Source organism: Pelophylax lessonae, assembly GCF_965119305.1.
Source record: "Pelophylax lessonae genome assembly, chromosome: 4".
Lineage (NCBI taxonomy): Eukaryota > Metazoa > Chordata > Amphibia > Anura > Ranidae > Pelophylax > Pelophylax lessonae.
Genome location: NC_138771.1, coordinates 430,453,624 through 430,480,466, shown reverse-complemented (window position 1 = coordinate 430,480,466; position 26,843 = coordinate 430,453,624). Strand labels below are relative to the sequence as shown.

The 26,843-nt window shown below is 39.3% G+C and overlaps 1 protein-coding gene across 24 annotated transcripts in view; it reads right to left on the bottom strand.

Moving 5' to 3' along the window:
* LOC309553369 (protocadherin gamma-C5-like) overlaps positions 1-26,843 on the bottom strand; it is a 764,755-nt gene that overhangs the window by 200,629 nt on the left and 537,283 nt on the right. For 2 of the 24 annotated variants that reach the window (XM_082254494.1, XM_082254484.1), the window contains exon 1: positions 23,928-26,540. The exons of 18 other annotated variants lie outside the window; for them this stretch is intronic. In XM_082254494.1, the coding sequence (XP_082110620.1) occupies positions 23,928-26,375 (2,448 nt within the window). In that variant the 5' untranslated portion in view covers positions 26,376-26,540. Of the gene's footprint in view, positions 1-2,877; positions 5,341-15,398; positions 18,008-23,927; positions 26,541-26,843 lie in introns of those variants that run through there. 4 more of the 24 variants (XM_082254516.1, XM_082254487.1, XM_082254485.1 and 1 more) reach the window with 3 other exon arrangements.

Sequence of the window (26,843 nt, the reverse complement as noted above, 5' to 3'; positions counted from 1 at the left end):
TGTGTGACAAAAAACAAACTACAATCACTTGTAAACATAGATGTATTCTTCTCCTTCTGTATACCAAACAACAGAGAGCATAAATAAGTCTTCATAGAATTCATTCATACGTTTTAGATAATGGCTACAGCCTTTCTGCCCACACACAATACAAATAAAGTAGTCATTAGTCCAAGCTGAAATTAAGTAAAGAAAGTTCTAGCCTTTAGTTTCCTGAAATCTACGAAGCATGTTTAAATAAATGAGCAGGCTTCTGAATGTTTAAGTGAATTATTAAGAAAAGATTAATTTGATATAAATAACCTTATTCCTGTGCTTAAATCACTTTAGGACCGGAAGGATTTGCCCCCTTAATGACCAGGCCCTATTTTTAACGGACAATTGCGCGGTCGTGCAACGCTGTACCCAAATAAAATTGACATCCTTTTTTTCCCACAAAAAGAGCTTTCTTTTGGTGGCATTTGATCACCTGTGTGATTTTTTGTGACAATTTTGAAAACAAAAAACAATATTTTTCACTTCTGCTATTTGACATTCTCCAAAAAAAAATAAAAAAGTCAAAATCAAAATTTTTTAACATTTTAGGCCAATTTTTTTTCTGCTACATATTTTTGGTAAAAGCAAAATCGCAATAAGCGTATTTTGATTGGTTTGAGCTGTACCTATTGGCGATTGGTTCTCGCGTCTTCTAACTACGGCAAATATTTATGTAATTTTTATTGTTTTTTTTTACTAGTAATGATGGCGATCTGTGATTTTTTGCGGGATCGCGACATTGCGGCAGACAGATCGGACCCCTAACTGACATTTTTGACACTTTTGGGGGGTACCAGTAACATTACTACAGTAATCAGTGACAAAAATATGCATTGTTACTGTAATAATGACACTGGCAGGGAAGGGGTTAACCCTGTGGGTGATCAAGAGGTTAAATGTGAGCCTAGGGGAGTGATTCTAACTGTGGGGGGGGGGGCTTCTGAGATGATCATAGAGACATGTGATCCTATATAGCAGGATCACATGGGCTCTATGATCATCCCAGGGAGAAGGATGTGTTTACAACAGCCAACCGTCCATCTTTCTCAGTGGGGAGCGATCGCGGGTGATCGCGAGCTTCCCCGCTGCTCGCCCCCTAGCTTCCTGCACGTAACCGACGTAGATCTACGTCGGTTTGCGCAGGAGAGCCACCCTGCCACAGTAAAAAAGTGGCGGGTGGTCGGGAAGTGGTTAAATAAATAAGCAGGCTTCTGAATGTTTTAGTGAATTATTAAGAAAACAGATTAGGTTGATGTAAATAACCTTATTCCTGTGCTTTCAAGTGATTCTAAAGTCAGAGTTTTTTTTATCGTAATGCATTCTATGCAATAAGATAAAAAACCTTTTCAGAGTGCAGCAGCCCCCCTCATACTTACCTTAGCCCCATCTCAATCCAGCGATGTTGCATGAGAGTCTCAGCTATCCGGGACTCCCCTCCTCATTGGCTGGGGTGCCATGCTCCCGCTGCTGTCAATCAACGTCAGTGAGCCAATGAGAAAATAGAAGGAGCGTGGACCGAACCATGGCTCCATGTCTGAATGAACACACGGAGCATCGGCTCAGCACGGGTGCCCCCATAGCAAGCTGTTTGCTATGGGGGCACTCAGTAGAAGGGAGGGGCCAGGAGCGCAGACGGGGGACCTGAGAAGAGGAGGATCTGGGCTGCTCTGCGCATGTTTGTTATTTTTAAATGAAAAAACTAGACTTTAGTATCACAATGCGAGTCTTTGAGATGGTAAAGCATTAAAGATAATGCACTCCCTGATTTGATGACACCTTATTGCAACAAAGCAAAACAACAGAGATTCCACTGGGAATTCCCTCTAGAGGCCAATCTAAAAATCTATATTTGTAATACAAACACATTAAATACATGCATTCAAAGGTTGAAGAAGAACTCTGATTTAAAAAAACATAGAATTCTATAGTTTCTAAGGGCAGAGATGTTTAGATCTGTAAGTATATCCTATATATTATTCTGTCTCCTTTTCAGTAGCAAATATGTACATTAATGTCAGGGGATCTTTCAGTAGAATCCATCATCCATTTAAAACGTCTGGCCTCATCCCACCTTACCTTACCCTCATCTTCTGCCCTTAGTGTGGATGGTGTCACATTCCTTTAGGGGAGAGCCTGGGGAACAGAGCAGCTCAGATCTGACAAGGAGGCATGTTTGCAATGAACTAGATTATAATATTGTAAGATCTGAGCTACTTATTGTTTCCCAGGAGTCTTTGTGGGAGGATGGTGACATTAATCCCAGTGATGAAGAAGATGTAGGTAAGGAAAAAATAAATCAAACATTCATTTTACAAGTACCTTTTGGGCATAATATGACCTAACGATTTTTACAGAGAGGACCTGGACATTAGATGAGAACTCCATAAAAAACTGTACTGTAAGGTCCGCTCGCTATAATCTTCTAAACCAGACACCTTGCTTACAGATTATTAGTAGGTGTGGGAAGCAAGCTGTATCCATGCTGGTCCCCATTCTTTGCAGTTATGTATGAATGTGTGAGGAAGAGAGGCCAAATACAGTATATAAACTTTTTAAGATCCCTTACATGCTATGACTGTTTGTAGCATGAGGTCTTCTTAAAAAGTGAGCATTATATAATAAACATTACCAAGCTAGTATATATTTTACATGTTCTTAACACAAAAATATGAAAGAGAATTTAAAAATGCTGGCTCACATATATTTTTACTAGAAGTTTAAGCTTCCAGTTAACACAAAATGATGATGGTTGTAGTAAGGAAGATATGCCTATTTCTTGAAAGAAGTATAACAAACCTAATGAGCAATACAAGAACTAAGGAAAAACATTTTGTTTCTCACCTTGTTTGGATCATTCAAACAGCTTGCATCTGAAGCACTATCATTGTCCTTTACGAAATCTTTTAGCTGGGGAAAATCCAAAGACTGTAGAAAAGCTGAATCCCGCTGTTGTGGAGCCGGAGGCACATTAGTTTGGTAATATTGTCCTTGTCCTCCTGGAGGAACCATCCTGACCTCCATGTATTTTAGGGTTCCGTCTGTGTTTAGGAAAAGAGCCGGCTGATACTGATCCATGTATGGTTTGGTGTCAGACCCACTCAGATAACAGCAACTGCTACTAAAACCATAACTTTCCTTCCTCAGACATCTCACCAGTAATATGATGAAAGTCACAAGAGACACCAAACTAATAGCCACGAGAGAAACAATTAAATATAAAGTCATATCTGATGGTGGTTTGAGATTTTTTACATAATCCCCAGATTTAGGCCTTTCTATTGCAAGCTCATCTGCTATACTGACAAATACAGTGACAGTAGTAGATAACGGAGGCTCCCCATGATCACCAATAGATATGATAAGTTGCTGTTCTGTATTTTCTGTTTCCTGAAATCCTCGTACAGTTCTGACCTCTCCTGTATGTTTAGACACTTGGAATAGTGAAGGACTGGCAGTATCAATGAGGTTAAAGGCCAACCAGGCATTGTGACCAGAGTCCAGATCCACTGCAGTCAGTTTTGTCACCAGATATCCAGCACTTGTAGATTTCGGGATCCTCTCTTGGACAATGAGATCCTCAGAGTGTTCCGGATACAGCAGGGTGGGGGAGTTGTCATTTGCATCCAATATGAATATAAAGACAGGGACAGTAGAAAATAACTTTGGCGATCCAGAATCCTCTACTTTCACTGTGATTTGTAGAGTCTGAATGTGCTCATAGTCAAAAGAACGCTGAGCATATATTTCACCATTATAAGAATTAATGTAAACAAAAGAGGATACAGAGGATCCATCTATCTGGGTTTCCAATATAGTGTAAACTAGATCGGAGTTAACCCCCTCATCTGGATCAGTAGCAGACACTGTACATAGAAGAGTTCCTGGGTCGCTGTTCTCCTTAATGAAGGCATTATAGGTAGATTGTGTAAATGTTGGAGCATTATCATTTACATCAGAAACCCTGAGACTAACAACCATCCTACTTGAAAGAGCTGGAAAGCCTAAATCAGTAGCTGTCAGTTCAATAGTGTACTGGGATTTTTTTTCTCTATCCAGATTTCCATCAGTGATCAGAGAATAACGATTTTTAACTGTTATGATCTTGAATGGTAATTGTGGAGACATATCCAATTGTATTTCTCCATTTTTTCCAGAATCTTTATCTCTCACATTAATTAATCCCACAGTTGTACCTAGAGGTATATTTTCTGCAATCTCATTTGTCAAAGAGGAAAAAGAAATTTCTGGAGAATTATCATTGACATCTTCTATTTCTACCCTAACCAGACAATTCCCTACCAGTCTCGGTACTCCTTTATCTTCTGCTTTAATTGATAATTCATGAAGATGTATCTCTTCATAATCAATATTTCCTTTGATAAAGATTTCTCCACTGTGTTGGTTTACACCAAATAATTGCCTTGAGGTTTCAGAAGTGTGACTATCAAAATAATACTGAATTTCTCCATTTACCCCCTCATCCAGATCTGTTGCATTTAATAACAATACAACTGTATGTAAAGGGAGATTTTCCTTCAGTTTGATTTTATAAACTGATTGATCAAAAACTGGGGAATTGTCATTAATATCTAACACTTTTATTGTGATATGACATGATCCAGTTCTAGCTGGTTCTCCTCCATCTATAGCAGTGAGAATAAGATTGTGTTCTTGTTTTTCCTCCCTATCTAACACCTTCTCTAATATCAGCTGAGGAATGAGAGTGCCATCTATACGATTTTTTACAGATAATGAGAAATAAGGATTTGTGTTTAATGTATACTGACTAATACTATTAATACCAACATCTAGATCTTTTGCAATTTCCAAGGCAAACTGAGTACCAGCACTTGTGAATAATTCTGTAATTTCAATAAGATACTCATTGGTTAAGAATATGGGAGAATTATCATTAATATCCTGAATCTCTATGTCTATGCTAAAAAGCTCTAAAGGATTTTCAGCAACCACCTCTAAATTTAGCACACAGTTTACACTGGATCCGCACAGAATCTCTCTATCAATCCTGTCATTAATAGTCAAGCCTCCATTTTCTTTATTTACAGTAAAATATTTTTGGTATTTCTCAGATGATAAATGTAATCTGCGCTGAGCAATCTCTGCACGTTTTATGCCCAGATCCTGAGCTACATTTCCTATCCATGTCCCTGGATCAGACTCCTCCACAATAGAATAACGAAGCTGCCCAGAGACCCAGCCCCAGCTACAAAGGAGAAGGGAGAAAGCTACTTGCCATTTCCAACACAGACAGCAGTCTCTGATGTCCATATCTTACAATGTTTCCTTGATATTTGATGGAACATAGATCCTGTGTAATCCAAACTGCCTTTAGCTGTCAAAATTCTCTTCTTAGTATTGAAAAAAAAATCCATCCATTGAAAAATATATCCACGGCATTGTCTCTTCTGCACAGCAGCTCCTCTTTGTGTGTGTGGAATGATGGGAGGGTGAATCACTGAGCCAGGGGGAGGAGAGAGCAGGTTTAGCAAGAACTGATATAGTTGTGAAGCTAAACATAACAAGCCTGACCTCTTCTGGCCAATAATATGAACTGCATCCACCAATATAATGCAAAGGAAATCAGTAATGATTCCAATATTTACTTATAAACTTGTATAATTTAAACAATAAATAAAAAAGGTATTATACACTTTTATGTTTAAAGATTGTATTATATATTGAGATTTACAAAGGAATTAATTATTCCTACAGTGCAGCAACTGTCATCTCCATTGCTGAAAAAGTATGGTATACCACCTAATGTATAGTATCCCTCTAATAAGATTATATTTGTGTTTCAGTGAGAATTCATATCACTTAAAACTAATGTTCTTATGAGAGAAAGCTATGATAGCAAAATAAGCATAAAGAAATAAACTAATGTATTGCTATAGCAATATTAAATATTTCTTCTCAATACCCAGCCTTCTATTTTTTTAGTCTATGTGTACTGTTGATTTATTGCAGGGTGCTTGTCCTTAATGTACAAACTTCAAACATTTTTAACATGGTTTTATGAATTAGACTTGTGCTTCTAGGGTCGTGAACTTTTTTTTGTATGAATCATGCATAGTTTGTATTGCATTTCACGATGGTCACATACATAATTATAATATTCTACTATTTTAAAGAAATATAATACAGTGCTTAAAGAAAATCACACGTGTACACATAAATTAAATATTTGTACTCAACAAAGCTTTTGAGTTTAGATGTTTATTTGTATGTAATTTCATACAAATATGTGACTGGCTAGGAGGAGTTTTTTTTTTTTTTATGTGTCAGGTAAACAAATTGAAATTAAGATCTCTGCTCAACAATAGTTTTGTTTAGATGCAAGAAAAGAAATTAGCATAGCAAGGCAAAGCTATACTCTAAGTATGCATTAAAACACACATACTTTCATTCAGTTGTATATTCAATTAAAATGTATACATTTATGCAACTAGCATACATACCTGCATCTGTGTTGATATCAGTTTCCTAAACTTTCCAGCACAGCAACATTCATACAAGTAAAGTGAGGGGAAACACTCTCTACCAATCAGAGATCTATTTCTTTGCAAAACATTTGTCAGTCTAACGTCAAATATTGACAAGCAGAAAGAGAACAGTGATCACTTTAACAATGCACTACTGGTCCTTCATTGTCTAATCATAAAACAAGTGAAAGAATGGTGCTTATGCATCAAAAACATCAGCAGCCATGTTTTATACAGTCACTCAAGGGAAGTCCAAAACGGCAAGACATTTTGGGCAGAATATAACCTACGGGTAAGTACCATTAACATGATTTTGGATAAATGGTAGGTGAGTGGGGGTGGTATTTAATGCCTTGTACACACAATCAGATAAACGTACAAAAAAAATCGCTTTCGAATTGATCGCACGATAATCGGATCGTTAGTACACAGCTTTCGAAAGCCGATAACGACATTTCGTCCAACAAAACCTGAAGGGACAAACAAAAACTTTTGTCATATGATAGCCTAGCGAACGACAATCGTTTAATCAGTACAGAATGCGTTCACTAAAAATCGATAGACAAAGACCACGTAGGATCAGAAACACGAAAATAACCTAGAAAAAGCCTGGCTGCCATTGTGTTTTTTTTTTTTTTTTTGCACTATCCGATACGTAGCTATTCAACCAGGAAGCTTTTCCAGAACTGTACGAAAAAAATCATATGTTTAGCGTGCATTGTTGAATTCGATATTAGTATCATGCAAGAAAATGCGAATGATAAATAGTCTGATTATCTGATTGTGTGGACGAGGCATAACTGTGAAAATGGAAGACGCTTAAGAGTACATTAGGACATATATTTTAGTTAATAAAATCACATTTTTTTTTTATTCTGGTCTATCTTAATAATAAAAAAAAAAGTTTTTATTTAATGTCTGTTAGAAGTATATACTGACAGCTACTTTTTAAAGTACAAATATTTTGAGGAGAGTACTGTTTAATGTAATATTGGGGTAGCATTTCTTTAAAGTGGTAGTATACTCAATGTTTTTACTATTAACCTACAGGTAAGCCTATAATAAGGCTTACCTGTAGGTACAATTAATATCTCCTAAACCTGCACGGTTTAGGAGATATTTGCCCTGCATGCAGCAGCTGACACTAGCGGCACATGCGCTCTGAAGGTCAGGTGGACCTTCAGAGTTCGTTGCTGGCTACTTGCCAGAAAGTGACTCCCTCGCGCATGCCGAACCTGGAAGAGATGCCGAGGGAGCATGACAGCTCCCACAGAGGTGTCCGGGCATCCGTGTCAGGGCTTCGTTTTAAGGTAAGTATTTCATAATGAGCTAGTATGCGATGCATACTAGCTCATTATGCCTTTTTCTTGCAGGATTTGTTTTTATTTGTTTTTTTTGGCAGTATACAATACAACCGCTTTAATGGCTCCCACATTATTCTCACAAATGCCAGCACGCTTTTTGCATTGTTTTTTTAAATAAACACGCTGAATGCGTTTGATCACCTGACTGTAAAGGGTACCCAGGTGCTATACAGAAATAAAATGATCCCTGTAAAACACAGAATGGAGCTGATTCAAGTATGCATAACTGTTGAGATGCCTAGGCCTAATTACATATTGTGTTATTAGGACTGAATCAAATCTACCTTGCATTTTTCCTCATTTCAGTAAAATGAAACTGTTTGGATTAGCATGGAAAGCCAAACCCTCTCCCCCCTCCTTCTTGTTCACAACCTTCTGGGACATGCCATCATGCTATAGGTCCCATGAGAGTGTTGGACCATTCACAAAGGGCAGCGTAGCTCATGCATGCGCAGTGGGCAGCTGGCTGTGAAGTCACAAGGAATCACAGATGACTGCCCACAGTAAGTCTTGATTTGCCCCAGTGCGGCATTTAAGTCGCATGACTTCAAAGTGGACTATCAGTGCGATTTCATGTGCGGTGCGATTTAAACGGTTCCATTGCCACAAATGGGATGCAACTCGTCATGCGACATTAAACGGTCCAGTTCAGTGTGAACCAGGGGTAAACATGCTAGCACTGGTAACCCAAAAACCGGTGAAGTAGCAGTTCAGGTGTGTACAGCGCTGGGCCCCAGGACAGGTAAGTGTCCTTTTTTTTAAAAGTCAGCAGCTACAGTATTTGTAGCTGCAAGGCTGAAGAACTGCTTTAACAAATAAATAGGATGGGAGGATTGAAGCTTGTCAAGTGCCCATTTCCTATACCCCCCCCCCCCCCCCCACAAGTGAAGATATTCAATAGACTTAACTGCATTTATTATTCTGCAGACACATTTTATAGTCCATTTATTCCACAAGCCATTTGAATGGGACAGTATTACTTATCAGTAACACTACATTTGCTACCAAAATAAATAAGCATGTTAAGGTGATAATTCCTTGTTTAGGTTCAACTTATTCTGAAACATACACAGAATATAAAGTAAAACCAATACCTGGCATCCTAGAACTATAGAAAGCTGTGCCTGCAAACATCAGATGTGTGTCATATGCCTAATAAAAGTATTGCTAGTTTCATTTTTTTAAGTAAAGACATTTTAAAATTCTGACAGCAGTTAAAAAAAAAAAAAAAAAAAACTTCAAAAACACAAACTAATAACAATAAGAGCAAAAAAAGTGATGCATTAAAGCGGAGTTCCACCCTGGATTTGTTTTTTTTTTTTTTAATACCCCCGGGACAGTCAGGGCTAGTGCATTCCACAATGGCTAGCCTCTGATCTGTCCCGGGTTGCACTTACCTGCAAGACGAAATACTTACCTTGCAAACGTCTTGTCCAGCGCTGCCATCTCAGATGTGGGCAGCTTGAAGCCAGCGCGTCCTCTTCGGCGTCTTCTTCCGCCTTCTGTGGTCCCACGATGCTCTGCGCCGGCCCCGACGTCACTTCCGGGTCGCGCGCGTCACCCCTCCACAGCTTCTGGGCATGCCCAGAAGCTGTTTAGAAGGGGATGACGCGCGCGACCCGGAACTGACGTCGGGGCCGGTGCAGGCGCAATGATTCCTGGGAGCTATGACGTCCAGCTCCCAGGAATCATTGCAGAGCCGGGAAGTGACGACGGGCCGCGGCCGAGGAAGGAGGAAGAAGGAAGTAAGGTAAGTATATTTTCTTCGCTACGAGGTAAGTAAAAAAAAAAAAAATATGCGATTATCCATTTCTTTTTCAGGTGACCCGGAGCGAGAAGATGGAGGTAAGTATAAAAATAGGGGGGAACTCCACTTTAAGGAGGATTAGACTGACCGCCACAGAACTAGCATCATTAGAAGGGGTTTGAAATAACAGCAGAGATATATTTTCATAAAAGTTTCCCTTTAAGGCGACTTAAATCAACAAATATTCTTAACACAACAAACAGACAAATATGTTGCTGTGCCAATCCCAAGCACAAAAGTACACAAAATACTGCGTACAGAGTGGTGTATACAGACAACTAGATCACAGTTATTTTCTAATAATTACATCCTTGCAGTATTTATCAGTAAATTGTACTACAGTACATCCTGCACTTTTCACATTTTTATTTGCTGTTGTTGTGATAAACAACAACAAATAACTATTCAATTAATTTAAAATATTGTAATGAAAGTCAACCAAAGATTATCTTAGATAAACACAAACAACATAAATAAAAAAAGTACTGTATACTGCACTCTTAATAAAAAAAAAATACAGAATTGTCTATATCGATTTATATAATTGTCATCAATTATCAATTGACCTGTGGATAAAAATAGCTTGACTATGGAATTATCATAGACGAGGTGTGACAATTTAACCACTTGACCTCTGGAAGATTTATCCCCCTTCCTGACCAGGCCATTTTTGCAATACGGCACTGCATTATTTTAACTGACAATTGAGCGGTCATGCAGCACAGTACCAAAATAAAATGTATGTCCTTCCTTCCCACAAATAGAGCTTTCTTTGGTGGTTTTTGATCACCTGTGGTTTTTATTTTTTGCACTATAAAAAAAAAAAAATACAATTTTGAAAAAAAAAAAAACAATATTTTTTTACTTTCTGCTATAAAACATATTCAATATAAAAAATGAAAAAAAAAAAAATCAAATGTCTTCATTAATATAGGCCGACATGTATTACTTTTTGCCACAAGATGGTAGTGGTGAGCTGAAACAAATATACAATTTAATGGTAGTTGGGTGGAGGGTTGAACTCCTCTATCTGCATTGGAAACTTGTCCAGCCAATGGAAGGGATCCTTCCCGAGTGGATGTCTTTTATAAGGACTGTGGTGAGGTGTGTGTACATGCCCCATATGACGTCAGATGTGATAAAATGCGCAGGGCAGAGCCACACACACACCACCACGCATGCGATGTAGCACATTGGCCATCTCTGCTGTTGGGAAGCCCAGTCTGTTGGCGTTCGTCATGCCAAATGTTTGCCTTATGTTACCTGAATAAGTGCGTTGCTTAATAAAGTAATAACAGTTTTAGCAATATCACACTATTGGAGTGATTTCATTTTAAGTCTGGCTTAATACCGCTCTGGAATGGGTGTGTATGCCTTTATTGCTGCTGCCTGGTTGCTGGACCTCTTTTGACCTCCATTCTGAAAGGGACCCTCCTACTTGTGAGATTCTGGATTGGCTTTATAAAAAAGCACGCTGACCACTCTTATCAGGGGGTCATACTTTTTCTGGTAACCAGAGTGCGAGAGTGAAGGGTGTCACAAGGTTTTCTTAGGAGACCATTATTTCCATCATGGCTGTGGAATCTCTGAAATTTATGTATCCTGCTACATATTTTTGGTAATACAATTCAATATATTGAATGGTTTGCACAAAAGTTATAGTATCTATAAACTATTTGATAGATTTATGGAATTTTGATTTACTTATTTATTTTTACTAGAAATAGCTGTGATCAGGGACTTGTAATGGGACTGAGATACTGCAGCAGACAAATCGGACATTAACTTACACTTTTGACACTATTTTGGGAACCAGTGACACTAATACAGTGATCAGTGCTAAAAATATGCACTCTTACTGTACCATTGACACTGGCTGGGAAATGGTTATGGGGTGATCAAAGAGTTGACTGTGTGCTTAGCCTGTGGTTTTGTACAATGTGGGAGGTGCTTTTACTAGGAGAAAACATGGATCCTTGTCCCTGCTTGTCCCTGCTTTGCAGGAAAACAGGATCCATGCCTTCCCTACTGACAGAATGACACTCTGCCTTGTTTACATGGGCATCTGTACCGAATGATCAGTGGGTGCCTGCGGACATCGAGCCTGCGGTACCCGCAGATCAGCTCCCGCTGTGTATAATCACAGCGTGAGCAAGCCAGCGTCGGTGCTGATGAACGCTCCCTACCCACAGGTGTCGGATCACCTACTAGGTTCATAACTCAGTGCAGCAGTGCCAGCATATATGTAAGTTATATGGTAAAAAACTACATTAGATGATATTTGAAGATGTCCTTTTTTCTGATCTTCTGTCACGAATTGAGGCACCATCTGCAACACTTTTTAACGGTTTATGTTCAAGTCTTCTGCCATCATTTTCACAATCCATCTTCGATCTGAGCATAGGAGGGTTTGTCCATTTTGCATCTGTCCTTTCTATTTTTTGGCTGACCACCTGTGTCATTCAAAAACACCTGATTTCTTCATGGAATGGTCACTGTAAGCCTGTTGTAACACACCTAAATTTTTACTCACATTTTTGCCAATTCACGCAAAATTTGATGGTATTCTGCTGCTCTAGATCCCTGTCATTTATTTTCTGCCAACAGCCCAACACACATAGGCAAATATTACTTCCACTAACCCGTAACAACTGAGTCAACTGGGACCCCGGTGAGTGCACGTTAGAACATGTCAGAACATGCTCGAGTGTGAATGGCTGTGTGGCTCATCATAGTGCTATGGCGCAGACATTCCAGGAATTAAACTGTCACATTTCGCATCTACATACATACATACTATATACATATATATATATATATATATATATATATATATATATATATATATATATAAACTGTATATATACTTCTCAAAAAAATTAAAGGAACACTTTTTAATCAGAGTATAGCATCAGATCAATAAAGTCCCGGGGTATTGATCTGGTCAGTTAGGCGGTTGTTAATTGTTAATCAGTTTCAGCTTCAGCTTCTTTGGTGTTAATACAATTATCAACAGGTGCACTAGATGGGCAACAATGAGACAACCTCCAAAACAGAAATGGTTTTACAGGGTGAGGCCCCTTACATTTTTTTTTCCCAACTGATCTTTTCTGACTGTTTTTCACCAGTTTTGCATTTGGCTATGGTCAGTGTCACTAATGGTAGCATGAGGCGATACCTGGACCCTATAAAGGTTGCATAGGCAGTCTAACTCCACCAGGATAGCACATCAATATCTGTCAATGCCAAAAGGTTTGCTGTGTCTCCCAGCACAGTCTCAAGAGCATGGAGGATATTCCAGAAGAGAGGCAGTTTCCCTAGGAGAGCTGGGCACGGCCGAAGAAGGCCCTAAACCCATCACAGGACCGGTATCTGCTCCTTTGTGCAAGTAGGAACAGGATGAGCACCGTCAAGCCCTACAAAATGATCTCCAGCAGACCACTGGTGTCAACATCTCTGACTAAACAATCGGTAACAGACTTCATGAGGGTGGCCTAAGGGCCTGACATCCTCCAGTGGGTCCACAGAATTGGCAGATCCGCCACTGGCGCCCTGTGCTTTTCACAGATGAGAGAAGGTTCACCCTAAGCACATGTGACAGACGTGAAAAGGTCTGGAGAAGCTGTGGAGAACGTTATGCTGCCTGTAACATCGTTAAGCGGTTTGGTGGTGGGTCAGTGGGGAGGCATATCTATGGAGGGACGCACAGACCTCTACAGGCTAGACAATGCAACTCTGGTAGGTATGGGGATATAATCCTTGAACCTATCGTCAGACCCTTAGCTAGTGCACATACCTCTACAGGTTAGACAATGGCACCCTGACTGCCATTAGGTATTGAGATACATTTTTTGACCCATTGTCAGACCCTACGCTGGTGCAGTGGGTTTTGGGTTCCTCCTGGTGGATGACAATGCCCGACTTCATGTGGTGAGAGTATGCAGCCAGTCCCTGGAGGATGAAGGAATTGATACCATTGAACCCAACCAAAATCCAGTAGAACACCTCTGGGACATTATGTTTCAGTCCATCCAATGCCGTCAGGTTGCACCTCAGTCTGTTCAGGAGCTCAGTGATGCCCTGGTCCAGTTATGGGAGGAAATACCCAAGGACACCATCGGTCCTCTCATTAGGAGCATGCCCCAACGTTGTCATGCATGCATACAAACAAGTGGGGGCCATACAATCTACTGAGCACCATTTTGAGTTGCTGCAATTAAATCTGGACTAGCTGCTGCATCATTTTTTCACTTTGATTTTCAGGGTGTCTTTGAATTCAGCCCTCTGTAGGTTGGTCATGTTCATTTCCATCAAATGATATGGCATCTTTTCGTTCCTAACACATTACCCAGTCCATATCAGTATAGATATCCAGCATTATATTTTTCCCCATATCTGATGTGTTTTCAAAGTGTTCCTTTAATTTTTTTTTGAGCAGTGTATATATATCATATAAATATAGATAAATATCTATATACACAGGGCTGGCCTAAGACATTGTGGTTGATTTATTAAAGGCAGATCCATTGTGCACTACAAGTGCATTACAAATGCACTTTGAAGTGCACTTGAAAGTGCAGTCACTGTAGATCTGAGGGGAAGCTCTGCTGATTTCTATCATTCAATCATGTACAAGCAAAAATGCTGTTTTATATTTTCCTTGCATGTCACCCTCAGATCTACAGTGACTGCACTTCCAGTGCACTTCACATCAATTTGCTGTCCCTCTTCAAGTGCCGCCTGGGTCCAATGGACTCAGCGGGGCCCATGGTAGGACCGGCCCTGTTTATACACTATTTTGTCAATGACAAGTTCCTCAACCCCAAATTTGCTCATCCATGTATTTATGGACCTTGCTTTGTGCACTGGTGCACTGTCATGTTGGAACAGGAAGGGACCATCCACAAACTGTCCCCACAAAGTTGGAAGTATGAAATTGTCCAAAATGCCCTGGTATGCTAACACCTTAGGAGTTCCCTTTACTGGAACTAAGGGGCCAAGCCCAACCCCTGAAAAAAATCCCACACCATAATCCCCCCTCCACCAAATGATTTGTACCAGTGCACAAAGCAAGGTTCATAAAGACATGGATGAGCGAGTTTGGGGTGAAAGAACTTGACTGGCCGGCACAGTCCTGACCTCAACCTGATAGAACATCTTTGGGATGAATTAGAGTGGAGACTGCAAGCCAGGCCTTCTCGTCCAACACCAGTGCCTGACCTCACACATGCACTTCTGGAATAATGGTCAAACATTCCCATAGACACACTCCTAAACCTTGTGGAAAGCCTTCCCAGAAGAGTTGAAGCTGTTATAGCTGCAAAGGGTGGTCAAACTCAATATTGAACCCTACACACTAAAAATGGGATGCCAAGTTCATGGGCGTGTAAAGGCAGGCATCATAATACTTTTGACAATATAGTGTGTATATACTGTACATATATATACATAATGCCTTAGCCCCCTTTGAAAGTGCAGGAGCTCCTAGGTCATGCATACATTTGCTATAAATGTAAATGTTCTCTTTAGCAAAAAAATATGTATTTAAAATGAGAGAAGTATGTTCACTTTTCTTGGACAGTTCAAGCAGTTTATGAGCAGAAATCAGCATATTTCACTCCAAATTATAATTTTTTTACACATTACATTAATAAAAGAAAAATATAGTAGATTTAAGTTATACCTTACCTTGCTTGGATCATTCAAGCAGCTTGTGTCCGATGTGCTATCATTGTCTTTAACTAGTTCCCGTAACTGGGGAAAATCCAGAGACTGCAGAAAAGCTGAATCCCGCTGATGAGGGGCTGGGGGCACATTAGTTTGATAACATTGTCCCTGTACTCCTGGAGGAACCATTCTGACCTCCATATATTTTAGGGTTCCATCTGTGTTCAGGAAAAGAGCTGGCTGATACTGATCCATGTATGGTTTAGTGTCAGATCCACTAAGATAACAACAACTGCTACCAAAACCATAACTTTCCTTCCTCAGACATTTCACCAGTAGTATAATGAATGTGACAAGAGAGACTATGCTGATAGCCACGAGTGAAACAATTAAATATAAAGTCATATCTGATGGTGGTTTGGAGTTTGTGAGAAAATCCCCAGATTTGGGTCTTTCTACTACAACATCATCTGCTAAAATGACAAGTACAGTAACCGTAGTAGATAATGGAGGATCCCCATGATCACTGATAGAAATTATAAGTTGTTGCTCTGTATTTTCTGCTTCCTGAAATCCTCTTATAATCCTGACCTCTCCTGTATGTTTAGACACTTGGAATAGAGAAGAAGTGCCTCGGTCAATGAGATTAAAGGCCAACCAGGCATTGTGACCAGAGTCCAGATCCACTGCAGTCAGTTTTGTCACCAGATATCCAGCACTTGTAGATTTTGGGATCCTCTCTTGGATAATGAGATCCTCCGAGTGTTCCGGATACAGCAGGGTGGGGGAGTTGTCATTTGTATCCAATATGAATATAAAGACAGGGCTAGTAGAAAATAACTTTGGAGATCCAGAATCCTCTACTTTTATGGTGATTTGTAGAGTCTGAATGTGCTCATAGTCAAAAGAACGCTGAGCATATATATCACCAGTATTAGAATTAATGTAAACAAAAGAGGATACAGATGATCCATCTATCTGGGTCTCAACTATAGAATACACCAGATCACAGTTAACCCCCTCATCTGCATCAGTAGCAGACACGGTACATAGAAGAGTCCCAGGGTCACTGTTCTCCTTAATGAAGGCATTATAGGTAGATTGTGTAAATGTTGGGGCATTATCATTAACATCAGAAACCCTGAGAATAACAGTCATCTTAGCAGACAGTGCTGGAGAGCCCAAATCAGTAGCTGTCAGCTCAATAATGTATTGGGTTATTTTTTCTCTATCCAGATTACCATCAGTGGCCAGTGAATAATGATTTCTATCTGTGCTGATCCTAAAAGGTAATTGAGGTGACATAGCCAGTTGTATTTCACCATTTTTTCCTGAATCCCTGTCTTCCACATGAATTTTTCCTACAGTTGTTCCTGGTGGTATATTTTCAGGAATTTCATTCATCAAAGAAGAGAAGGAAATTTCTGGGGCATTATCATTGACATCTTCTATTTCTACCTGAACAAGACAATTCCCAATCAGTCTGGGTAATCCTTTATCTTCTGCTTTAATTGATAATTCATGAAAATTTAACTCTTCATAATCCACATATCCTTTGGTAAATATTTCTCCGCTATGCTGGTTTAAATCAAATAACTGTCTTGAGGTATCAGAAGTGTGACTATCAAAATAATACTGGATTTCTCCATTTGCCCCTTCATCCAAATCTGTTGCATTTAATGATAGCACGATAGTATTTAAAGGGAGATTTTCCTTGAGTTTAATCTTATACACTGGCTGATCGAAGACTGGTGGATTGTCATTAATATCTAACACTATTATTGTGATATGACAGGATCCTGATCTAGCTGGTTCTCCACCATCAATAGCAGTGAGAATAAGATTGTGTTCTTTTTTCTCCTCCCTATCTAACACCTTCTCTAAAATTAGTTGAGGGATGAGAGTGCCATCCTTACGATTCTTTACAGACAATGAGAAATAAGGATTTGTGTTTAATATGTACTGACTAACACCATTAACACCAACATCCAAATCCTTTGCAATCTCTAAAGCAAACTGAATACCAGGACTTGTCACCAGTTCTGTAATTTCAATAAGAAAATCATTAGATAGGAATCTGGGAGAATTATCATTAATATCCTGAATTTCTATGTCTATAATGAAATGCTCCAAAGGGTTTTCAGCAACCACCTCTAAACGCAGCACACAGTTCACAATGGATCCACAAAGGATCTCTCTATCAATCCTGTCATTAACAGTCAAGCCTCCATTTTCCTTATTTACAGCAAAATATTTTTGGTATTTCTCAGATGATAAATGTAATCTGCGCTGAGCAATCTCTGCACGTTTTATGCCCAGATCCTGAGCTACATTTCCTACCCATGTCCCTGGATCAGACTCCTCCACAATAGAATAACGAAGCTGCCCAGAGACCCAGCCCCAGCTACAAAGCAGAAGGGAGAAAGCTACTTGCCATTTCCAACACAGACAGCAGTCTCTGATGTCCATATCTTACAATGCTTCCTTGGTGTTTGATTGAACATAGATCCTGTGTAATCCACAATGCTTGTAGTTGTCAAATTCTCTTCCTAACATTGAAAAAATAATCCACCCAGAGAAAAACATATCCACGGCATTGTCTTTTCTGTACAGCAGCTCCTCTTTGTGTGTGAGGAAAGAAGGGAGGGTGAATCACTGAGCCAGGGGGAGGAGAGTGCAGGCTTAGCCTGAATAGATCTAGCTGTGCTGCTAAATGTGCTAATCCTGCCCTCTTCTGGCCAATAATGTAAACCTCACCCACCAATTTAATGTGAAGAAATCCTGTTAAAATGAAAATTGCTTTTTTTTTTTTTACTATTGCTTTATATGCTGTAATAATTAAACAAAAAAGGTATTATATATATTTTTTTGTTTTTGATGAATGCATAATATTTTGAAAGTTACGTATTATACATACAGTGTATAACAACTGTCAGGCTATCAACACTGCTGAAATGTTGCTTATAATACATATACATACACTGCTGGTTATAATACATTATAGCTCTTGTAAATTATATTTGTGTTTGAGTGCCGGTTCACACTTATGCGCTTGCGCTTGCAATGCGAATTTGCAGTGCGAGTTTACCTTATGTTTTTCAATAGTACCAGCGCGATTGTAATGAAAATTTGATTGCGTTGATTATGTTAATTAAGCTCAGGAGGGGTGGAGCTGAGGGGAAAATCAAACAAAAAATAAGAATTCGCACATAAGAATTCGCACATATCTGAACTGATAATGCGAGTCCAGACCGATTTACATTGATGTCTATGGAGACTAAATTCGCAACGCAACGCTGTAAACTCGCACAAGACCCTTTTTATCATCGCATCACATTCGCATCTGGATCGCAACGCATAGATGTGAACGACCGTCACGAATTCAATGTATTTTGTAAATGCATGCGATTGGAGACTATTTAGAACGGATCGCATTCGCAGTACAAGCGCATAAGTGTGAACCGGCACTGAGTGAAAAATTGTATAACTTAAAGCTGTATTGAACTAATGCAGCTTTTAAATCCTTAAGATTTTTGTTACTTTTTTTTTTAAATACAATCAGTACATTTTACCTCTTATCTGCTTATTTCTGTAACTGTACTGCAGAGCTGGAGCCTGAGAGTATACTGTAGAAAATAGTTCATAGGCTGGCAATACACATGGGAAGTTAAAGCAGGGTGACAGACAGATACACTCATCATTGTGTTGCTTCTTCTTTTACTGTCCTGTCACAGGCTAGGGTGGTTTGTGAGATGACCTGGGCTCAAAGGAAATAGGTTGATATATGATGGCCAACAAAATGAGGACATATAGTGGCAAAATACAATTACTGCAGAGAACATTTTTGGAATAAAGGTAAATTTTGCAGCAAAAACTGGTTTTATTTTATCTTTTGACGGGCTATTCAATTTACCTTATTTTTTGGCTTGAGCTTTGTTTAGAAGCTACAATTTGCTATGTTGGTATTTATTGAATATGTTGATGTGTTGATAAAGCAATATTAGTAAAAAAAAAAAGAAAAAAACTCAATGTCTACCAAATCACCGCTTAGCAAATGTTACACTAGAAATGAAAAAACAAATGTTGTGGTGTATTCTTATATCTTGAGTGTTTAATCTCAGTCTTTGTTATCTATTCTATATTGTAAATAATGTGTGCACCAATGAAAAATTAATTTGCACTAACTTGTAAAAATATGTTTAATTCCTTTCGTAATTCTCACAGACATGTACTGTTTTAACTTTTGTAGTTTGCTACAAAATGTAGTAAACCTTTTACCATGACGTACACAAAATCAAAAAGCTATACAGATCCTGTTTTTGGGTAGGTTGCCAAAGTACAAAAATATAAGAAACCAAATTCATTACAGCAAAATAAAAGTGTAACATCATGTTAAAGTGAATGTTTCCCTGGTAGATTTCGTTTTACTTGCAACATTCACTGCATATAGAGTACAAATCATACCCGGAGTTTTCTCTATCTGGATACATCACAGATACAGTAGTGCCATTAAAGCGGAGTTCCGGGCACAAAACCTTTTTTTCAGTGAACATACCCCCGGGACAGTCAGGGCTAGTACATTCCACAATGGCTAGCCTCTGATCTGTCCCAGTTCGCACTTACCTACAAGAAGAAATACTCACTTTTAAAATTTATTCTCCAGCGTTGCCATCTCTGTTGTGGGCAGCTGAAGCCAGCGCGATCCTCTTCTGCGTCCTCTTCCGCGTCTTCTTCTCCCAGAATGCGCCTGCACCGGCCCCTCTCGTCACTTCCAGTGTGGCGCCACATTCCTCCACAGCTTTTGGGCATGCCCAGAAGCTGTTTAGCAGGGAATGCGGCGTCGCCCCGGAAGTGACGAGCGGGGCCGGTGCCGTCGCATTGATTCCTGGGAGCGATGACGTTCAGCTCCCAGGAATCATCGCAAGACAGGAAGTGACGTCGGAGCCGCGGCACAGAGGGAGGAAGTAGAGAATAGGTGAGTATTTTCAATCTACAATTACAAGGTGAGTGAAAAAAAAAATGCCTAACTATCCAATTCCTTTTCAGGTGAAGGAGACCAAGCGGATGGGCACAAAAAAAAAAGGTAGATTTTGTGCCCGGAACTCCGCTTTAATTTAATATATGTAAATGCAATGTTTTTCCATAAAAATATAAATCTAGTGAAACTGAAAAAAAAGAAACACAAACTAAAAATTAAAGTGATAAATGTGATAAACTATGCTGTCAGAGAATTGGCAAAAAAGGGAAGGGAGATGCAGTAACATGTGTGCTAATTCTAACCCCAGACAGGCAAACCTGACCTCAATCATTACTCACACATTGTACGCTTACTGTGCTCATCATTATGATAACATTACTACTAATAAAAACTGAACAAGAGAAAAAAAGACATGGTTCCCTCCAACACTTTTACTTTTTCCTTTTATTTGTATGATAAATACCCTGTTCTATAATTAAATAAAAAATGAATACAATGAAAAAAAGGGAAGCCAAAGATTACTTCTGAAACAAAATCTCAATTTGACACAAAAAGCAGAGTAAGACAAACAAAAGTATATGTACTGCACTAATAAAAATGAGCGTAAACTGATCAGTCATCACATAATGACCACTGACAGGTGTTGAAAGTAGACAAAATGGGCAACTGTAAGGATCTGAGAGACTTTGACAAGGAGCAAACTGTAATGGCTAGACAACTGGGTCAGCGCAACTCCAAAACTGCAGCTTCTGTGGGATGCTCTGGGTCTGCAGTTGTCAGGACCTATTAAAAATGGTTAAAGGAAGGAAAACTGGTGAACCAGCAACAGAGTCCTGAGTGGCCCTTTAATCAATGTAGAGAGGGAAGGCTGGCCCATGTAGTGTAATACAACAGAACAGCTACTGTAGCTCAAATTGCTTGAAAAGTTAATGCTGGTTCTGGTAGAATGGTGTCAGAACACAGTGCTTCTCAGTTTGCTGTTTATGGGGCTGTTTAGCTTCAGACCAGATCATGCTGATCCATGTCCACAGCCAATAGCAACCATAATGTGCACATGAGCATCAGAACTATACCACAGAGTAATGGAAGAAGTTGGCCAGGTCTGAAGAATCATGTTTTTTTTTATTTTACATCACATGGATGGCCGGGTGTGTAGGTGTCATTTACCTGGAAAAGAGATCGCACCAGGATGCAGTGTGGGGAGAAGGAAAGCTAACAGAGACATGCTGATGTTTTTTACAGTGGAGTCCATGGCTCGATGGGTCAGGGCAGCAAAAAGGGCACCTACTCAATATTGGGTGGGTGGTCATAATGTTATGGCTGATCAGTGTATGTCTTACCTGTCACACACATAATTTTTCCAAAATTATCTTTTGACTTGGTAATATAATCTGACTACTGAACTTCCCATTTAGGGCCACAGCTAACAGTTGTGTGGTGAGATCTGTTTTTATGCAGAAGAAAAAGGCAGCTTGCTACAAGGGCACACAGAAAACAGAGGTTTTCTATGTCCCCACTTCACACTTCAACACAACTGTCAGCCACGTTAAATTGCAATATGTCTGCATTTTTCTGCACTGTCGCACACATAAATGCAAATGAACTCAGCAAAATGCACAGTAAATCAATGCAACAGAAAGTAAAGGGCTGTAAAAACTTGGTTGCTGGCAGATGATTGGCCTGTACAGTGACAGCTTCTTGAAAACACAATATGTAAAATAGAATAAAGGGCATCAAAATGCAGGTAAAAGCACAGATAATGCACAAAAGCAGGTGAATTTTCTTGAGTTTTTACTTATGTACACAGGTGTGAGTCTGCCCTTAACAACCTGCTGCTTTTTTTCAGCAAGAATGCGGGGGAACTCCAGGACTGGCTGTATGTAATAGCAAGGGGTGCTGGGGTGTGCTGGAGGGTTCTGTTTTTGTGTGAGTGTCTATTGTTGCTGGTGGGGGATATATGGATCTTCTATTGAGGAAGAGGTCTTATGTTTGCTGGCTGCTGGGGGATCTATTGTTGCTGTTGGGGGGGGGTCTAATGTTGCTAGAAGAATCTTTTTTTGCTGGGGGTGATATTTTGTTGTGGGTGGTCAATTGTTGCTGTGTGTGTGTGGGGAGTCTATTGTTGTATAGGGTAACTAGTGTTGCTGGGGGTGAATCTATTGTTGCTTAGGGGGACCTACTGTTGATAGGGTGGGGCCCATTGTTGCTGGGGTAGTCTATTGTGTTTGGGATCTATTGTTTGCTTGGGGGATTTATTGCTACTGCCTTTCTTGTTACTAGACAAGTACAAATTCCATACAAATTATTTAGCACCCCAAAATGATACTTGGTGCAGTACTGGGAGGTGGTCAGGGGGAGGAACCAAGGGACAGTGCTCTGAGGTGGGTAGGGTACAGAGACAAGGGGGGGGGGAATCAGAAGTGGGGAGTTCCTGCACCTATTCTCTAAGAAAAAAAGCCCTGTGTGCAGCACATGGGGCATGTACTGTACTTTATACTCCAGCTACGTCCTGCCAAGAATTGAGCCAGGTATGATGTAACTCCTGTGAGCATGCCCAGGTGGCTGCTGAATGGGCTGAAGAGGATGATGGGAAAAGAAGCAGAAAACAAGCAAGATAATAGTGGTAGGGGAACAAAGCAGCAACTGACATCATAGAGCATTCAGCACTGGAGGAGGGCAAACCTGTAAAGTAAGTGTGAGAAAACTCACTCAGTTTAGTTGACATTACTTCTGCTCTAAATCAAAGCTGTCACTAATTAAATTGTATATAAACTCAAAAACAAAGATGTTATATATTGCACTTTACCATCCTTTGATGTAGTGGCGACATCATTTTTCTTGTGCCACGCTTTTTTCTTTCTTATTCTTTTCACCTAGTAATTCTGGCAATAACACACTTACAGTCCTGGGATGACTGTATTCACTCAAACTACTGTATCAGGACCACAAAAACAAAGTAAGACTATAGGATGTCGCCCCTCTCCTCTTCCCCATAATATCGAGGATGCGGTTCTGTATTCCTCAAATGTAGCTGTTGCAAATGTAACTGATAACATTTAGCACTGGCAGAGAACACAGGAAGTTAACGTCACAAGAATTCTGGCAAGATCAACAGGTAATAAATAGATATAACAAAACTCTTTTAGTGGCACGCTTAACAGACCAAAAGGAGCCAAATAAGGAGTCAAAAAATGCGTTAGGCAGACATAAATTTTAAAAAGTTTACATACCTTTTCAGAAGTATAAGCTAACAACATGAGGCGAAAAATGAAAAAAAACATTGAAGTGCTACTAGCAAGTTTTAATGTAGTATCAGCATGTTTTTTAAACCTTTCAAATCCTTTATGCAAGCACATGCCCACACCATATCCCCAAAATTCAGGGATGGAGCAAACCACACTGCATTGTGAGACACAGTGGAGTTGTTCCCTTATTGGATTGTGGAAACTTTAAATTAAGTCTAAAATCTCATTGAATTTTGACTTTTGGTATTATATTTACCCACAATTTTTGATTAGAAGCTATGAACTAAAATAAAAACAAAATCTTAAATACTATTAGTAATACCTCACCTTGCTTGGGTCATTTAGGCAGCTTGTGTCTGATGTGCTATCATTGTCTTTAACTAGTTCCCGTAGCTGAGGAAAATCCAGAGACTGCAGAAAAGCAGAATCCCTCTGTTGTGGGGCTGGGGGCACATTTGTTTGGTAACATTGTCCTTGTCCTCCTGGAGGAACCATCCTGACCTCCATGTATTTTAGGGTTCCATCGGTGTTTAGGAAAAGAGCCGGCTGATACTGATCCATGTATGGTTTGGTGTCAGACCCACTCAGATAGCAGCAAGTGCTACTATACCCATAACTTTCCTTCCTCAGACATTTCACCAGTAATATAATGAAAGTCACAAGGGAAACCAAACTGATAGCCACAAGAGAAACAATTAAATATAAAGTCATATCTGATGGTGGTTTAGAGTTGATAAGGAAATCCCCAGATTTAGGTCTTTCTACTACAACCTCATCTGCTATACTTACAAATAAAGTGACAGTGGTAGATAATGGGGGATCCCCATGATCACTGATAGAGATTGTGAGTTGTTGCTCTGTATTTTCTGCTTCCTGAAATCCCCGTGCAGTCCTGATCTCCCCTGTATGTTTAGACACTTGGAATAGTAAAGAACTGGCAGGATCAATGAGGTTAAAGGCCAACCAGGCATTGTGACCAGAGTCCAGATCCACTGCAGTCAGTTTTGTCACCAGATATCCAGTACTTGTAGATTTTGGGATCCTCTCTTGGATAATGAGGTCCTCAGAGTGTTCTGGATACAGCAGGGTGGGGGAGTTGTCATTTGTATCCAATATGAATATAAAGATAGGGACAGTGGAAAATAACTTTGGAGATCCAGAATCTTCTACTTTTATAGTGATTTGTAGAGTCTGAATGTGCTCATAGTCAAAGGAACGCTGAGCATATATATCACCATTATTAGAATTAATGTAAACAAAAGAGGATACAGAGGTTCCATCTATCTGGGTCTCTAATATAGCATAAACCAGATCAGAGTTAACCCCCTCATCTGCATCAGTAGCAGACACAGTACATAGAAGAGTTCCTGGATCACTGTTCTCCTTAATGAAGGCATTATAGGTAGATTGTGTAAATGTTGGAGCATTATCATTTACATCAGAAACCCTGATACTAACAACCATACTACTTGACAGAGCTGGAGAGCCTAAATCAGTAGCTGTCAGTTCAATAGTGTATTGGGAATTTTTTTCTCTATCCAGATTCCCATCAGTGATCAGTGAATAACGATTTTTAACTGTTATGATCTTGAATGGTAATTGTGGAGAGATTTCCAAATGTATTTCTCCATTTTTCCCAGAATCTTTATCTTTCACATTAATTATTCCCACAGTTGTTCCCAGTGGTATATTTTCTGGAATCTCATTTGTCAAAGAGGAAAAATAAATTTCTGGAGAATTATCATTAATATCTTCTATTTCCACCTGAACCAGACAATTCCCTATCTGTCTTGGTAATCCTTTATCTTCTGCTTTAATTGATAATTCATGAAGATGTGCCTCTTCATAATCAATATTTCCTTTGATAAAGATCTCTCCACTGTGTTGGTTTACACCAAATAACTGCCTTGAGGTTTCAGAAGTGTGACTATCAAAATAATACTGAATTTCTCCATTTACCCCCTCATCTAGATCTGTTGCATTTAATAACAATACAACTGTATGTAAAGGGAGATTTTCCTTCAGTTTGATCTTATAAATTGATTGATCAAAAACTGGTAGATTATCATTAATATCTAACACTGTTATTGTGATATGACAGGATCCTGATCTAGCCGGTTCTCCTCCATCTATAGCAGTGAGAATAAGATTGTGTTCTTGTTTTTCCTCCCTATCTAACACCTTCTCTAATATCAGCTGAGGGATGAGAGTGCCATCTATACGATTTTTTACAGATAATGAGAAATAAGGATTTGTGTTTAATGTATACTGACTAATACTATTAATACCAACATCTAGATCTTTTGCAATTTCTAAGGCAAACTGAATACCGGGACCTGTCAATAATTCTGTCATTTCAATAAGATACTCATTGGTTAAGAATATGGGAGAATTATCATTAATATCCTGAATCTCTATGTCTATGCTAAAAAGCTCTAAAGGATTTTCAGCAACCACCTCTAGATTCAGCACACAGTTTACACTGGATCCACACAGAATCTCTCTATCAATCCTGTCATTAACAGTCAAGCCTCCATTTTCCTTATTTACAGTAAAATATTTTTGGTATTTCTCAGATGATAAATGTAATCTGCGTTGAGCAATCTCTGCACGTTTTATGCCCAGATCCTGAGCTACATTTCCTACCCATGTCCCTGGATCAGACTCCTCCACAATAGAATAACGAAGCTGCCCAGAGACCCAGCCCCAGCTACAAAGGAGAAGGGAGAAAGCTACTTGCCATTTCCAACACAGACAGAAGCCCCTGATGTCCATATCTTACAATGTTTCCTTGGTATTTGATGGAACATAGATCCTGTGTAATCCACACTGCCTTTAGCTGTCAAAATGCTCTTCCTAGCATTGAAAAAAGAATCCATCCATAGAAAAATATATCCACGGCATTGTCTCTTCTGCACAGCAGCTCCTCTTTGTGTGTGTGTGGAATGATGGGAGGGTGAATCACTGAGCCAGGGGGAGGAGAGAGCAGGTTTAGCTAGAACTGATTTAGCTGTAAAGCTAAACATACCAAGCCTGACCTCTTCTGGCCAATAATATGAACTGCATCCACCAATATAATGCAAAGAAAATCAGTAAATATTTCAATTTTTTCTTTAACATTATTATATGGGTATACACTTTGTATAATTTAAACATTAAAAAAATAGGTATAACATACTCTTTTATTTTTAAAGATTATATTATATTTTGCTATTTACAAAGGAGTTCATTATACCTACAGTG